Here is a 15,681-nt window from a genome sequence, read left to right as displayed (position 1 = left end):
TGTCTCAGAGACTAAGGACACGGACTTCTCCTAAAGAAACTCTCTGCCCCAAATTACTCCAGCCAAGAGTGTCCACAATACTATATGATGTCCTTGTGGACAGACCTACTCCCACTCTGCCACTACACAATACCATCCTGACCAGCCTTCATGACACCAAGTCCCAGCTGAGGGCTGTGACCTTTTTCGTGTCCCCAGGATGAATTCTGAAAGATGGGGACAAGATTGGTCTTTACATTGCACTTCCCAACTTAGACTGACCCCAAGAAACATCACCTAAAGATGATGTCAGGTGGAACCCAGGTATGAAAAAAGAATTTCTTTGATGGGAAGAGAGAGGCAGGGGAATGAGGCTGCAGTGTTTTCTCAGAGCTCTGGGTGGAAGTGAAGGGACCCTAGCTGAGACTATGCTATGCAGTTGTTTCCTTCCTGAGAGGCTTGAGCATGCCTGTTCTATGATCGGCAATGGTTAATACTCGTCCTCTGCTTGCACAGAATGCCACTTACAGTTTGTATAGGTGGGCTGCCTAAATGGTTTTCCTTTAGAGAATACAAGAGCCACAACGATACAGTTGATCGTTCCCAAAAACCATATTGTAGTATTCTCAAAACTCGCAAAGGTGCTGTTACTTCTGGTTTTCTCAGGAACGTTGGGAGATGCTGATAAGGCTGAAACACTCTCATTTCTCACTGGACAGACACTACAAAGGAAACCAAAAGAGTCAATGGAGTTCCCAGAATACATTTCCATCTGCAGGTCACCATGGCAAACACCGTTAAGAGCAGACATCCAATATCTCATAATTGTTCATTGGTGAAGAAGATACAAGAAAAAATAAGCACAGGCAGACTTATAATTTTGTATAAGTAAAAACATTGGCAGATTCAACTGCTGCTTGTTCATTAAGTTGTTCATCCATCATTTATATTAAGGATACAGGGATAGAGAAGAGTAAGGCTTCTCTTAGGAGGTTTAAGAACCATTAATTGATACATGGGGTGACATACACTTTATTATTGAACAGGGCAGTCCTGAAAGAAAAATATATTGATCATTTCATTGGACATGGTTTAAACTAGGCTGCTTAAAGGGGGACAAACCAGGAAAGTTAGAAGCCCCAGCCACCCTCATTATTAAGCAGTGCAGGCAAAAGTGTGTAATAAAAGGACAAGTGATTGTTGGTAATTTCCCCCAAAGGGAATTAAAACCCTTGGTAGGTGAAGTCTAATTTGCCTTCCTTCATGTGGACCAGATGATGTTTGACAGAAATCAGACATCAAGAAGCCAGATTTGAGGCCACACTGATACCTGTGATAGTCCATGGAATACCAAGGCTGCTTCTGCACCAGGATGAAGCCCACGATGTGCATAGCCAAGCTGAGAAGGATGTTGAGGATAACTGAGAGCAGCAGAGGTGGTGAGATCAGCCTTCCCGCAGGTCTGAAGGGCACTAGCTTCGGGTTGGCACCATTCAAATTCACTAGGAAATAAATCCAAGGTTCACATGCGTGAGAGCAGGAAAATGTTGGGTTCTTAATCACCAGAGTGGCACGATTAATGCACCTGCCAAGCCTCTGTCTGCGAAGCTTCTTTTTTGGACCAGATGGTAATTAACATGGAGACCTTCCACAACTGATCAGAGCAGAGAATAAGGAACGGTGGGATGCTCCGCCCTAAATGGGACATCTGTGTCGCAGCCCATTCTCCAAAAAACTCTGGGATCTTTGCAAATGGGGGAGCAGAAAGGATGTACAGTGAAAGCTGATGGGTGGCGGGAATGAAACAGTGTCTTCTGGACACAGGGAAGTTGCACATGTGAGCTCACGGCAGTCATGGCAGCATGCACAAGATCTGTGCAAGCATAAGCCAGATCAAATCCCAGCACAGAACATGGAACTGGGCATGAAATGCTGCCCCCAGCTGAAGAGCTATTGGCAAGTGATAGCTACTGGGAGAAGGGGAGTCGGTTTTCTCTAAGAGTGTATCCCCAACTAAGTCAGCTATGCTTCAGTAGAGGGATACACATGCAAGAATATGGATTTGTCCAGCACAAATCAGTCTTGATGAGTTTATTCTTTTAAAGGATACTAAGTTTGTTGGGAATGGAAGAAAGGTAGAGCAGGGATGAGTTTGTAGAGAGGATGAACGTGATGAAGAAAACGCATTGGGGTTGGAGAGATGGCTCAGTGGTTACAAGCATTGGATGCTCTTACAGAGGACCTGGTTTGATCTCCCAACCCCCACATAGTGGCTCACAACCCTCTGTAACTGAAGTTACATGGGATCCAACGCTCTTTTCGGGTCTCTGCAGGCACCAAGCACCCACACGTCACTCTCTTCCTGTTGTCTTCAGATCAAAATGTAAACCTCTCAGCTACTTCTTTAGCACTATGTCTGCCTGTGTACCTCCGGTAGGTGATAATACGATCAGAGGTGGTGTTGATGTAGGCAGGACCCCAGTCACTTTAGATTTGAATTTCATGGGATGGAAAATTACTAAAAACTTTTGTTTGTATTTTTTTTTTACTATTGTTACTATGGTGGGAGGGCATGTGCCACTGCATGTGTGTGATCAGAGGACAACTCTCTGGAGCAGGTTCATTTTCTCCTCCCACTTTCATGTGGGTATCAGGGACTGAACCCATGTCTTCAGGCTTGCGAGGCAAGCATCTTTTTTTTTTTTTTTTTATTAACTTGAGTATTTCTTATATACATTTCGAGTGTTATTCCCTTTCCCGGTTTCCGGGCAAACATCCCCCTCCCCCCTCCCCTTCCTTATGGGTGTTCCCCTCCCAACCCTCCCCCCATTGCCGCCCTCCCCCCATAGACTAGTTCACTGTGGGTTCAGTCTTAGCAGGACCCAGGGCTTCCCCTTCCACTGGTGCTCTTACTAGGATATTCATTGCTACCTATGGGGTCAGAGTCCAGGGTCAGTCCATGTATAGTCTTTAGGTAGTGGCTTAGTACCTGGAAGCTCTGGTTGCTTGGCATTGTTGTACTTTTGGGGTCTCAAGCCCCTTCAAGCTCTTCCAGTTCTTTCTCTGATTCCTTCAATAGGGGACCTATTCTCAGTTCAGTGGTTTGCTGCTGGCATTCGCCTCTATATTTGCTGTATTCTGGCTGTGTCTCTCAGGAGCGATCTACATCCGGCTCCTGTCGGTCTGCACTTCTTTGCTTCATCCATCTTGTCTAATTGGGTGGCTGTATATGTATGGGCCACATGTGGGGCAGGCTCTGAATGGGTGTTCCTTCAGTCTCTGTTTTAATCTTTGCCTCTCCCTTCCCAGCCAAGGGTATTCTTTTTCCTCATTTAAAGAAGGAGTGAAGCATTCACATTTTGATCATCCGTCTTGAGTTTCGTTTGTTCTAGGGATCTAGGGCAATTCAAGCATTTGGGCTAATAGCCACTTATCAATGAGTGCATACCATGTATGTCTTTCTGTGATTGGGTTAGCTCACTCAGGATGATATTTTCCAGTTCCAACCATTTGCCTACGAATTTCATAAACTCGTTGTTTTTGATAGCTGAGTAATATTCCATTGTGTAGATGTACCACATTTTCTGTATCCATTCCTCTGTTGAAGGGCATCTGGGTTCTTTCCAGCTTCTGGCTATTATAAATAAGGCTGCGATGAACATAGTGGAGCACGTGTCTCTTTTATATGTTGAGGCATCTTTTGGGTATATGCCCAAGAGAGGTATAGCTGGATCATCAGGCAGTTCAATGTCCAATTTTCTGAGGAACCTCCAGACTGATTTCCAGAATGGTTTTACCAGTCTGCAATCCCACCAACAATGGAGGAGTGTTCCTCTTTCTCCACATCCTCGCCAGCATCTGCTGTCACCTGAGTTTTTGATCTTAGCCAATCGCACTGGTGTGAGGTGAAATCTCAGGGTTGTTTTGATTTGCATTTCCCTTATGACTAAAGATGTTGAACATTTCTTTAGGTGTTTCTCAGCCATTCGGCATTCCTCAGCTGTGAATTCTTTGTTTAGCTCTGAACCCCATTTTTTAATAGGGTTATTTGTTTCCCTGCGGTCTAACTTCTTGAGTTCTTTGTATATTTTGGAAATAAGGCCTCTATCTGTTGTAGGATTGGTAAAGATCTTTTCCCAATCTGTTGGGAGGCAAGCATCTTTAACTGCTGACCCATCTTGACAGACCATACTGGACCATCTTAAGTGAGTGACATCATAATATTTACATTTTAACAAAAATTATACTGTGTGAAAAGTAAATGGAGCCACCAAAGACAGTTTGTACAGAAATACTTTAGGACGGCCTGTAACTTTCTATGTAACTTTTTAAAAAGAACAATGGGGTCGTCGGCAAGAACGGAAGCCAGAGCAATTATATGGGCAATGCTGGCCTGGCCCACCCAACAAAATAGGAGAGAGTGATTATCTTGAACTGGCAGGAGGGGAGCCAGGATGTGATGTGATGAGACACCATGACCATGGCAACTCTTATAAAGGAAAACACTTCACTGGTGTTCAGAGGTTTAGTCCATTACCATCATATCAGGCAGTGAGGCACACAGGCAGACATGGTGCTGCGGGGGAGGGGTAGCTAAGAGTTCTACATGAAGGACCTTAGGAAGCAGGAAGAAAGCAACACTGCACCTGGCGTGGGCTTTTGAAACACCAAATCCCATCTCAGGGATACACTTCCTTCAATAAGGCCACACCTCCTAATCTTTCTCAGGTAGTGCCACTCCCTAATGACCAAGCATTCAAATATACAACCCTATTGAGGCCGTTCATATTCAAACCACTCACTACAGAACTTTATATTCATTAGATGGAAAGACTGAAGAAAAGAGGAGAACTCAGAACGACTCATTTGAGTAACTAGGGAGGGAGCGAGGTTATAGACTGTAAGAGGTATGAGGAAAAGGACCGTTTTGCTTCCCTTCTCTTGCTTCATTGACCTATCCCAAAGGCCTGGAGCATTAAGTAGCACAAACAAGCCACTTGGTAAGTTCACGTAACTAGGTCTGGAAGAATCGAGAGTTTAGCTCAACTATGTAATGTGCGGGCCCTGCTAAATATGCCAAGCTGAATGCTTCTTCATTCCAGAGCTCCAGGTAATCCTTTTGTCTGCAGATATAAACTAAGGAGTCATCACACACAGATGACTTTAAAGTTCTGTGACTAGTTGACATCCCTTAGAGACAGGATGCAGGCTAAAGTCAAGATGCTCTGAGAACAGGGTTTAAGAAGATTAAAAAGGAAAGAAATGGAAGCTGTGTCACTTAACTGGTACATGAACTCCGGAGAGTGTGGTATCACTAAAGTAAAAAGAAAGAAACCTGTTGAAGAGAGGGTGGTGTTGAGAGACCAGTGCTTGAGGAGAAGTGGCCATTGCTATTGACTGCAGGAGAACTTGGGCAGCCACAGGCAGGAGAATGTCTGAGTTATCACCTACGCTACCTGAGACACTCTTGTATATTTCTGGGCATGTTTTTTAGAATGACTTGTCATGAGAGCTGTTAAAATTATGGAAGAAAAGGCATGAGCGCAAGACCACTGCACATGTAAAAAGAGCCATACCTTTGTAGCAAGTTAGTCATTTGCAGCCTCCCAGACAGTAATGCTTGGGGTAAGTCACAAAGGATACCTTATCGATGCTCAACTCTCAAAGGAGAGTGGGCCGTGGAATTGAAAACCCATGTTCACATGAAACCTTACACGCAGATATTCAAATTAGTTTTAGTCTTAACATGTCAAAACTGGAAAGCAACAGAGTTGTTCTTTGGTAGGCGAATGGAGAAATAAACTGTGCCACAGAGACGACAGAATATCGCTCAGCACATGAAAGAGGTAAACGTCAAATATGTAAGGTATGTAGAAACCTCAAATGTATAGAGTTATTATATGAAAGAGACTGATCTGAAAGGCCTGATGAGTGCATAATTCCAACTGCAGAAGTTTCTGGAAAGGTGTAGAGACTGTTAAAAGACCACAGTGGTTGTCTTAAGTTTGGGGAAAAGAAGTATGAAAGGATAGAGCATCAAACATTTTTGGAGGTAAACATTCTGTATGGTAGCACAATGTTAGGTATCTGTCCTATGTCGTGTCTTGGCGTTTGAGACTAAGAGTAAAACCAAACGAAACCATGAGCTTTGAGGGAATCGTAACATAGAGATGCACAGAGGCCAATGTGGCTCCTTGGGGCAGGGATGAGGCTCACAGCAGGGGAGTTGTGTATACTCAGCATGGGGGAGGCAGAAAGGAAATCTCTGTACCTTTGTCTCAACATCGCTGGAAACTTAAAATAGCTTGAAAAGCTCTCATGAGTTGAAATTTTTCCCTACATAGGAGACAGTCCACATGCTCATTAGAAAGGTGGGAGGTGGGAGCCTTACGATGGCAGAATTGCCCGTAAGTGCCACTTTCTGTGGCAAGAGGCGGCAATTGGGAGGTCATAAAGATCAAAGCCGTTCAGCTCTACAAGTGAAAAGCACATTTCAGCTGCACCTACACCGAAAAAGCGCACCAAAGTCATTTCCCATTTCCCAGGTGCCTTTTCATTCTGGTTGATTAGTGCCCACTTATAGAAGCTCTGTATTTCAGGGGAATGGCAAAAAGCCCGTTTCTCCCTTTGTTAACATTTTCTTTCAATAGACTTGAGTATTCTATGGCCACTCCCTGTCTCTGAGACTAGGCTATACATTCCTGATGATGATGGACAGCCCTCCCTGGGGTGGAGGGAAGGCAGTAGGCAGAGGCACCTCCAGAAAGAAAGTTTTAAAGTTCTTACTTGTTACACCAATAAGAGTCGTGATGGCCAGATCCTGGAATAGAAACTGGTAATTCGAGAGGCTGTTTGTTTTCTGCAAACAAAACAGAAGGCAGAGGAAAGAATGACAAGCTTGGAGATAAAGCTCAACAAGAATTGCACTGTGTCTCCCTACAACTTTAATTTTTTTCAAGCGGCTTACTGAGGACACGGCATGATTCAGGGGGCTGCTTGGCTTGGTGAGTGGTGGTGGCTGTGGAAACCCAGGTCTTTGAAACCCTCTAGCTACGGGAGAGCTTCCTGTGTGAGCTTCCCAGGCAGGGTCTCCTGCATCGATGATACCCAGAGCTAAGGGAACGCCCTACTTGATCTGTCTCATTCCTTTTCTGTTCATTAACAGAACGTGTGGGTTTGGTCTGGCAATAAACCGTGCATCCCCCATAGTCACATGTAACAGCTGTTTGGTAATCTTCCACAGTTTTCACTGATGGAAAGTTAGGGCAACTGAATTCACAACGTGTGTCTAAGGCACGGTTAAGTGAGATGTTATGCACTTTTGATAAACTGTCTTGCTGTTCTTGCAAAAGAATGTCTGAGCCTCTGACTTCAGGCTTGCTGCTTCCCTGCTCTCGCACTAGAGAGGAGAGGAGATCACAGTACCCCATATTGAATTACACTTCTGAGGGCAGTGAACTGTTAGGATTCCAAAATAAGATCAAATTCCCACAAGCAGCTTAACCTCTATGCCCTCATCAGAGAGGCTGGAAACCTATCTGAAAGCAAGGTTTTGAGACCAAGAGCTTGAGCCGAGGAGAGAGCAAATACAAAGCAAGGAGGAGTCTGGATGAGACGTCTGCAGGGATGGCCCCCTTCCTTGGTGTTGGAGAGTGAGAGCACACTGAAATCACACACAATAGTGACCTCCGTTCTCCTTTATATCCTACTAACTGATAAGAGTCACCACACAATACATGCGTTTATTTTTATATCACAACTCGCTGGCCTGTGTAGGGAATGGCAGCTATGATAGGTTATTTCCCCTTGAAAGCCAATTGCTAAGTTTTCATGACTGTTAAAATCTAGGTGTTAAACACGGCTGGAAAAAAAAAAACCACACTTAAATCATGCGAACATACCACTAAGTTAACTGCATAAAATGAAGGTAGGATATATTCGAAGCTCGGTGCTACTTCTTTTCTCCAGTAGTGTTTCTATAATCTACGCTCCTGGGTTATTTCCAGCTCCTATGTCTATACGGTACATAAGTGTGTAATGACTGCTATTGTCTGTTTCCCTTGTTCACGTTTAGGTGTACCAGGTGGGTAGCTGGACGTTCACACCCCTGAAGCTGCAAAGGGAAGTCTGTTGTGATGACTAATGTCGGTTGTCAACTTGACGTGCCTAGGAAAAGAAACTTCAGCTGGAGAATTACCGCCATCAGATTCGCCTGTGGACAGGCCAGTGGGATGTCTCCTTGATTGTGAACTGACAGAGGAAGACCCAGTCCACTTTGACCTGGGCCAACTCGGGGAGGCAGGACTAGGCTATGTAAGTAAAGTAACTGAGCAAGCCAGGAAGAGAGTCTGTGAGCCGGGTTCCTCCACGGGCTCCTGCTTCGCACTCCCGCCCTGAGTTACTGTATGTATTCCCTTAAGTGATGGAAAGAATCTATAAGACAAACAATCCCTTTCCTCCCCTAAGTTGCTTTTGCCTCATCATTTACCACACACAGTAACAGAGCATCGAGCTAGAACGCCCGTTATTAAAGCGCTACTCCAGCACTAGAATCCACTCTTCAATAAATAGAACTGGGAAAGCAGGTACCTCGTCCACACGGCTGAAAGTGACAGTGAGAATTAAATGACATTATATTCTGTTCCTCAGTTATCACTTGAGGTTGTGTTACTGTATCCGAGAGCCACGGCTTGTCCAGCTCTTGGGGACACTTTTAGGACACTTGATCCACAAACATCCAGGCATTTAGCTCCCACCGGCTCAACTACTTGCTTTAGCTCTCACTAAAGGAGGCTTAGTCCCAAGTCATACCCAGTAGAGCAGCAGAACACCAACATACTGAATCATGCTGTACAGGGCCATGTACTTAAACATGCAAAAGGACGTAACGAGAGCTGCGCGGCCTTCCCTGTGGAAGAAAAGGAATGAGAAGGGATGAGGAGTGTGGCGGAAGGAAACTGGCTGTTGTTCTGTGCTGTTTTTTCTCATCTGAACTTAGAACCACAAAAATATGTAAAAAGCCAGACATCTGCTTATAGGATAGCTTGTCTCCAACTGGGCACAGCCTTGAGCCAGTGGTAGCTAAATGCCTGATTGTTTGGAAAAGAGCAGTTCTGGGCCAGCGTCCATAGCCTTGACCCAGCAATGGACACTGGTTTACAGCTACTTTTGCCCGCTATGCTTGAAATGGTTTCAGCTCTTGAACTCTGAGCCAGGGGACCCGGGAGCCAGTCTCGGACCTCATACACAGTTGCTAATGTGATTTGGAAGATCACTCCCCTGTCTCAATTCCTGCATCTGTGAACTAAGGGAAGTAAAGAAGGTCTGGGAGCATTTTCAAGCAGGTACTTTGGGAATTTGACAAATGTTTAATCCAGATTTTACCTGGGAAATTCTAACCTTTCCTGTACTAAACACGGTGTGTCCACTCAAATCTCCTGTGCCTCAGATTTAAATAGAATAGACACAATGAGCGTGTTCCTCGGTGCTATCGCTGGCTGATGCCAGACAAATACCATATTCAAGCACAAGACAGATGACATGTAAATGACCACTTCTATTTCACTTGGGGTTGGGACTCGGACTTTAATTTGCTTGGTGTTATACCTTCCTAATGGTTTGAGACCAGATCCTCAAATCAGGTCTTGCTGCTGTCAGTGGTTCTACCAGGGAGGTAATTTCTTTCCGTTTCTCACCTCCTCAAGTGATGTTTTCCCAAGACGCTGTTGAAAGCAGGTAATTCCTCTTCCTCGGCCACAATGTGACCTTTTACACAACCCATTTTATTCTTGTTAGCACATAGGAATCTCTATGAGAGCTGACTTTATGGCCTCCCTTACATCCTGGCACTAAGTTCCAGTTCAACAAATCTTAGTCAAGGCCATGGATAAACGAGAGAGGCTAGCCTACTCATTGCATTAATACGGCAGAAACAGTATGCTAGTGAAGAAGACATGGTCTCCACCCTCCGTGGTCTCTGGTCACGGGCATATATCACTCAGGTTATTTACTCCTGGCTTCTTCATTTACAAAAGAGATACCAGTCATGTCTCTATCTGAGGGCTATTTTATTTTCATTTTTTATTGGATATTTTCTTTATCTACATTTCAAATATTATCCCCTTCCTGCTTTCCCCTCCATCCCCCTATCCCATCCCCCACCCCCGTCTTTATGAGTGAGTATGAGTGTTTCCTCACCCACCTACCCACTCCCTCCCACCTTCCTGACCTAGCATTCCCCTATACTGTGACATCGAGCCTTCACAGGACCAAGAGCCTCTCCTCCCATTGATGCCCTCTGCTACATATGTGGCTAGAGACATGGGTCACTCCATGTAGACTCTTTGGTTGGTAGTTTAGTCCCTGGGAACTCTCGGGTATCTGCTTGATATTGTTGTTCTTCCTATGTGGTTGCAAACTCCCTCAGCTACCTCAGTCCTTCCTCTACCCCCTCCACTGGGGACCCCATTTTCAGTCCAATGGTTGGCTTTGAGCATCCACCTGTTTTTGTCAGGCTCTGGCAGGGCATCTCAGGAAAAAGCTCTATCAGGCTCCCATCAGTCTGCACCCCTTGGCATCATAAATGCTATCAGATACATTTTAAATTATAAACAGATGCTGTGTTGACTGAGATTGACCACTATGATGTTCCTACTAGTCAAGCTAAGTGTCCCAGCAGTACAAATATAGAACCAAGGTGAATTCAATAGGCACACCAAGCAGTAACAAAGATTTTTAAGACTGGGCATGAGAAATGTATCCCAAGGAAACACAAAGGGCCAAGAGGTTAAGAAGGTAAGTGCATTCTCCCAGGAAAATGCATCAAAACTAAGTTGCTACTGTAATTCAAAGCAGTGACAACCCTTTTTAAAAATGATCTAACTTGGCCAGGCAGTGGTGGCACACACCTTTAATCTCAACACTCAGGAAGCAGAGACAGGTAGATCTCTGTAAATTCAAGGCCAGCCTGGTCTACACAGTGAGTTCAAAGACAGCTAGGACTACATAGAGAAACCCTGTCTCCAGCAAACAAACAAACAAACATTTTAAAAAAAAAGAAAGAAAGGAAAAGTGATGCAACCAGTGACTTGTAGAAACAGCACTGTTCTCACCACATTATTTTTACCCCCCCCCCAACATTATTTATAACTCCTTTGAAATCCACTAGGCAGGAAAATGTTTATGGTTTTACAGAAAGCACCCCCCTCTACACACCGCTCTTCTGCTTTTCCCCAGAAGAATAATATTATCTGTGCCCAAAAGTCAAAAGAGAAAGTAATACTGGAGAAAACAAGTTCTTACTTGATGAGATGGGGCACACACTCGATGTTTGGAGTTTTGGAAGTGAAAGGAGAGGCCACCGATGCCTCCTGCTCTGATAACGAGACGCCAACATGAGCCATCTTCAGAGCCTGAAAGCAAAGAGTTTGTTTATTGCCTACAGAGAGAGAGAGAGAGAGAGAGAGAGAGAGAGAGAGAGAGAGAGAGACAGAAGTTGGCCACAAGGTAACCTGTGATCCCCAACCAGACTTTATTCCGTCTGCTATTTCAGAAAGAGATGGCACTAGAAACTACCAAGGAGGAGGGGATTCTAGAACAAAGCTGGACATTATTTAACAGCTAGTAACCACTGAATCGTTTAGTGGCTTTAGTCAAAACCTTCCCAAGTCCTTGGTGTCAGTTTATTAATCCATAAAAATTATATCCACTCCAAGTACTTTTGAGAAATTGTGGCCCCACACCAATGGCTACTTACCCCACAGTCGTTGGCACCATCTCCACACATACCCACAAAGTAGCTTAAAAAGAAAGAAGACGACCAAGTGAATTGAATTGTAGAGGGGATCAAGGCTGGTTTACTCATAAGCCTAGTTTCTCTGGTTTAAACAAAAGTAACCAATTTTACTGAAGGGTTTAAACTTTCTATTGCAAGGTTGTTCCCCTAACAGACTGGTCAATGCAATGTGTGACTGCACAGTTCTCACAATGGGTGAGAAACCTAGGACATCACTGGCCACGTCATAGGCACTTCGCCAATGAGAGAACAATTTTCCCCTCCACAAAACTTCTGATGATCACAGCTATGCGAAGAGAAAGCACAGTCAGGAGGTTGCAAGATTTTATCTAGAAAGCAGATCTGGGTTTTTGTTGTTCTTGTTTTGTCATTTTTAACATCAGTTCTTAGCCTGGAAAGTGACTAGTAAAGTCACAATCGCAAGCACAGACTTGGGAGGAAATGCATCTTGCCGGTGGTCATAAAGCACGAGGCCCAGAAGTTGAAGAAAGAAAGCAGAGTCCACTTGAGCATGGCATTGATGGTTGCGTGAAGACTCTCGTCTGGAGCTCTTGGCTAAGATTATGATCGGGTGGTTGGTTCCTTACTTCAAGCACTCACTAACCGTGTTGTACTTTGCTTTTACGCTGCTGTTAGTAGCCAGTTTATTCTGAATCCCTTCATGGTTTTCCACCATGAGAAGACAGAGGAGCTGCCTTAATGACTAAATCATGAATTGGGAAGATGGAGATAGAGTGGGGGTCACAGTGATATGGTCCACCATGAGTTTTCCTTAAATGGAAAGGTGTTGTCAAAGGGGAGAATCCTGGACACTCATTTCATCTGTAAATGGAGACTCTTGGTATTGAAGTGTCCTAATGATATGACGGAAAGATGCTTTAGCATAAGAATATTTTAATATTGTGGTATTCGATGATCTTTTATGCTATAATTGTGATGGTTGATTATGAATACTAAGCCTAAATTCTTGTTCCTTCAGTGGCTGATCTCATAGCCCTTCAGTCTCAGTTCACACTGTACCCTTCTGTGACCCTGTGTTCTCGTATAACGGTTCTTAGCTTTGGGTGCAACAATCACTTGCATGAGAAGCTTTGTGAAAATGCTGTGTTTGGGACACACGGAATCAACTAAGCAGGGCTCATGGGGGTCATAGAAACTGAATCAACAATCGTGGACCTTATAGGGCTCACAGCTGGGTCCTCTGTGTAAATGTTATGATCGTATAGGTTGCTAACTTATGGGATCCCTAAAAGTGGGAGTGGGGATGTCTCTGATGCTTTTGCTTATGATTAGGACCCCTGCCCTCCTACTGGGTCACCTTATCCAGCCTTGATAGGAGGGTTTGTGCCTAGCCTTACTGCAATTTGTTATGCCATGCTCAGATGTTATCCCTGGGAGGCCTGCTTTTTTTTTTTTTAAATGATGGAAGATGAGTGCATCCGGGGAAGGAGGGAAATGGAGCGGGAACTAGGAGAAGTGGAGGTAGGAAAACTGTGATCAGCATGTAACATACGTAAAGCATAAAAATTTTAAAAATGAAAATGCCACGTGCCAGACCCATGAACAATCAAGTCAGCACCACCGTGAAATGTGGAACAGATACGACAACGTTTTCTAAGTTTCTTGGTGACTGTCATCTATTCCGGTAAGAACTCTTGCCCTAACCCAGTTACACAGCTCCCTGGGCCTGTGGCATCCCCTTTACTGAGGCTTCCATCACTTCAAGCCTCTCTCATCCCCTCTGACTGCCACACCTCCATCACTTCGTCATGGGCAAAAACACTTACTCCAGTTTCTGGAATTCTTCCACCAGGCTTGACTTCTGCCCAGGAGACATTCTTGCAAAGATGGTCCCATTGATCAGTATCTGCAACAACCACAACAGCAACAGGAAAAAAAAGGAAAATGTTTCATTAGGGCAGCTAGTCACACACAAAACAGAACACTGCCTGGTGGTCTCTAAGGGAATTCCTGCTTCTTTGCTGGACTGAGCTTCACAAACCACAGCCACTGGTGGATAAGAAAGTCACAACTATTGACATCATCAGTTTGGTGGTAAACAGTTTGTTCCCAAGGAAATATTTCCTTCTCCTCTTCCTCCTCCTCCTCTTCTTCCTCCTCCTTTTCTTTTTCCTCCTCTCCCTCCTCCTCCTCTTCCTCCTCTCCCTCCTCCTCCTCCTCTTCCTCTTCTTCTTTGTATTTTAAGATGGATATTGAGACTTTTGATATCAAGTAAATACAATGAAAACAAAATATATTTATAAAATAATTTATTTTTTAAAATGCCCTATGCAGTTCAACCCAGCTGCCATGGGGAATACAGCCTTCTCTGCCATATTCTGAAAAATCTTGAGCTTCACAGAAAATGGATCCAGTAGAATCTGAGGTATTGCATCAGAGAAATACAGCAGGACCCGAGAAAAGGCAAAGACACGACTGCTTCCCACAAATTGTTCATAACTAGTAGACAATCACCAGGTGATGAAATAAAGACTATCTGTGTTTTAATCATGTTATCTGGGCTTGACCAGTTATGAAACTCAGCTTCTATCCCAAAACTTAATGATCCCCAGAACGTGAATAATTTGAGGGTATCGTATCCTAACACTGCTTCTCTTCTCCACACTTTAAATTCTTCCAAATGACAGCAATGTGCCCTTCATTCTCTGTGGCTATAAACTCAGATCAGCATATAGGCAAAGTCTATTTGTTTATGAATGAGTTACTTTCCCTATTATGAATTCATTCCTTGTAAAAATAGCTTTACATTCAGCCCCTTCAGAAAAAGGGTCTTCTACCACAGACCTAACAGCGCTCTCCTATCTTTTCCTGCCTTTCTGTTCCACTGCTGGGCTCCTACTAAACTGTGAAATGCCTTCACCATAGCAACATGGTAATAGCTGTGCGATGCCAAATCCTCCTTGCAGCCACATTTTCCTAGGGCTGGTATAAAGTTCACTCCTCATGCTTATTATGTTCTAATCTAATAGGAAATAACAAACACTTCAAAAAACATTCCCCTCTCTTGTGATGTATAGAACTACCTAGTTTTGTTTTGTTTTGTTTTTATTTTATCCATTGCCAACATTGAAACTCTTTGGGGTTCATGCTATGTAAATGACATATTCATCCTCTGCACAGAAATGTCACTCTCCCCTTAAAGCTCACCTTGGGCAATAAGCTGCTGAAATGCTGGCTTATAACCTGGAAGGATTTTCCACTCAGAGCAAAATGGTAATTTCCTTCTCTGCCATTTTCTGGGACTTCTTCTCTGATGTTGATGTAGGTGTCCTGCAAAGCGAGGTGAAACTATTCTAAGCTTGTCTGATTGTTATAGTGGTTGGGAGCACAAGCATATTTGACAGCAAGGACTGAAGTTAGACTAGGGTTCTTCTTTAAAAGTCACGTTCCAGCCCTGTTCCCTTAGAGAACTCCTGTTTCTTTGCTGGACTGATCTTCACACACCACAGCCTCTGGAGGATAAGAACATCTCATACTCATGTCCTCCTCTCATCTCAGTATGATCTCTGTGAGGTCCAGAGATGTGCATACTTCACGGATATCAAGTGTCAGATACATGAGCACTGCACGGTAACATCTCTTTCCTGGAAACGAGAACCTGTTGAGCTCCGTTTTCTAACAGAATAAATATTGTTCCATAAGGACACCATGGAAATAAAATACTAACAAGACTGGAGATAAATGAACCATTTTTTCCTACCTTGAAGACAGAGTCTGATTATCTAGTGCCCACAGGAGGTTGTCCAACTGACTATGTCCCCTTTGAGCCCAATGGGGGAGCTGACAGGCAAGGGGAAATGTGGGAAGTTAAAGCGACAGCTCTGCTTACTGCGTTCTTTCTAATAAGAAGCCGAAGGCTCCCTAAGAGTCAAAGAATGATTATTGTC

The 15,681-nt window shown here is 44.1% G+C and overlaps 1 protein-coding gene across 7 annotated transcripts in view; it reads right to left on the bottom strand.

The window, feature by feature from the left end:
• Atp13a4 (ATPase 13A4) overlaps positions 1 to 15,681 on the bottom strand; it is a 137,734-nt gene that overhangs the window by 10,891 nt on the left and 111,162 nt on the right. For 5 of the 7 annotated variants that reach the window (XR_005490999.2, XM_039088105.2, XM_039088106.2 and 2 more), the window contains 8 exons: positions 14,942 to 15,064; positions 13,561 to 13,640; positions 11,735 to 11,777; positions 11,281 to 11,390; positions 8,791 to 8,887; positions 6,766 to 6,838; positions 1,310 to 1,481; positions 508 to 701 (listed from right to left, as the gene is read on the bottom strand). Coding sequence is in view for 6 of the 7 variants with exons in the window: in XM_039088105.2 (XP_038944033.1) it covers positions 508 to 701; positions 1,310 to 1,481; positions 6,766 to 6,838; positions 8,791 to 8,887; positions 11,281 to 11,390; positions 11,735 to 11,777; positions 13,561 to 13,640; positions 14,942 to 15,064 (892 nt within the window). In the remaining variant the exon portion in view is untranslated. Of the gene's footprint in view, positions 1 to 507; positions 702 to 1,309; positions 1,482 to 6,765; positions 6,839 to 8,790; positions 8,888 to 11,280; positions 11,391 to 11,734; positions 11,778 to 13,560; positions 13,641 to 14,043; positions 14,234 to 14,912; positions 15,065 to 15,681 lie in introns of those variants that run through there. The other 2 variants (XM_063270374.1, XM_008768796.4) reach the window with 2 other exon arrangements.

The sequence above is a fragment of the Rattus norvegicus genome, chromosome 11 (assembly GCF_036323735.1).
Source record: "Rattus norvegicus strain BN/NHsdMcwi chromosome 11, GRCr8, whole genome shotgun sequence".
Lineage (NCBI taxonomy): Eukaryota > Metazoa > Chordata > Mammalia > Rodentia > Muridae > Rattus > Rattus norvegicus.
Note: the sequence above shows the minus strand (reverse complement) of the source record. Positions and strands in the feature narration are given on the sequence as shown.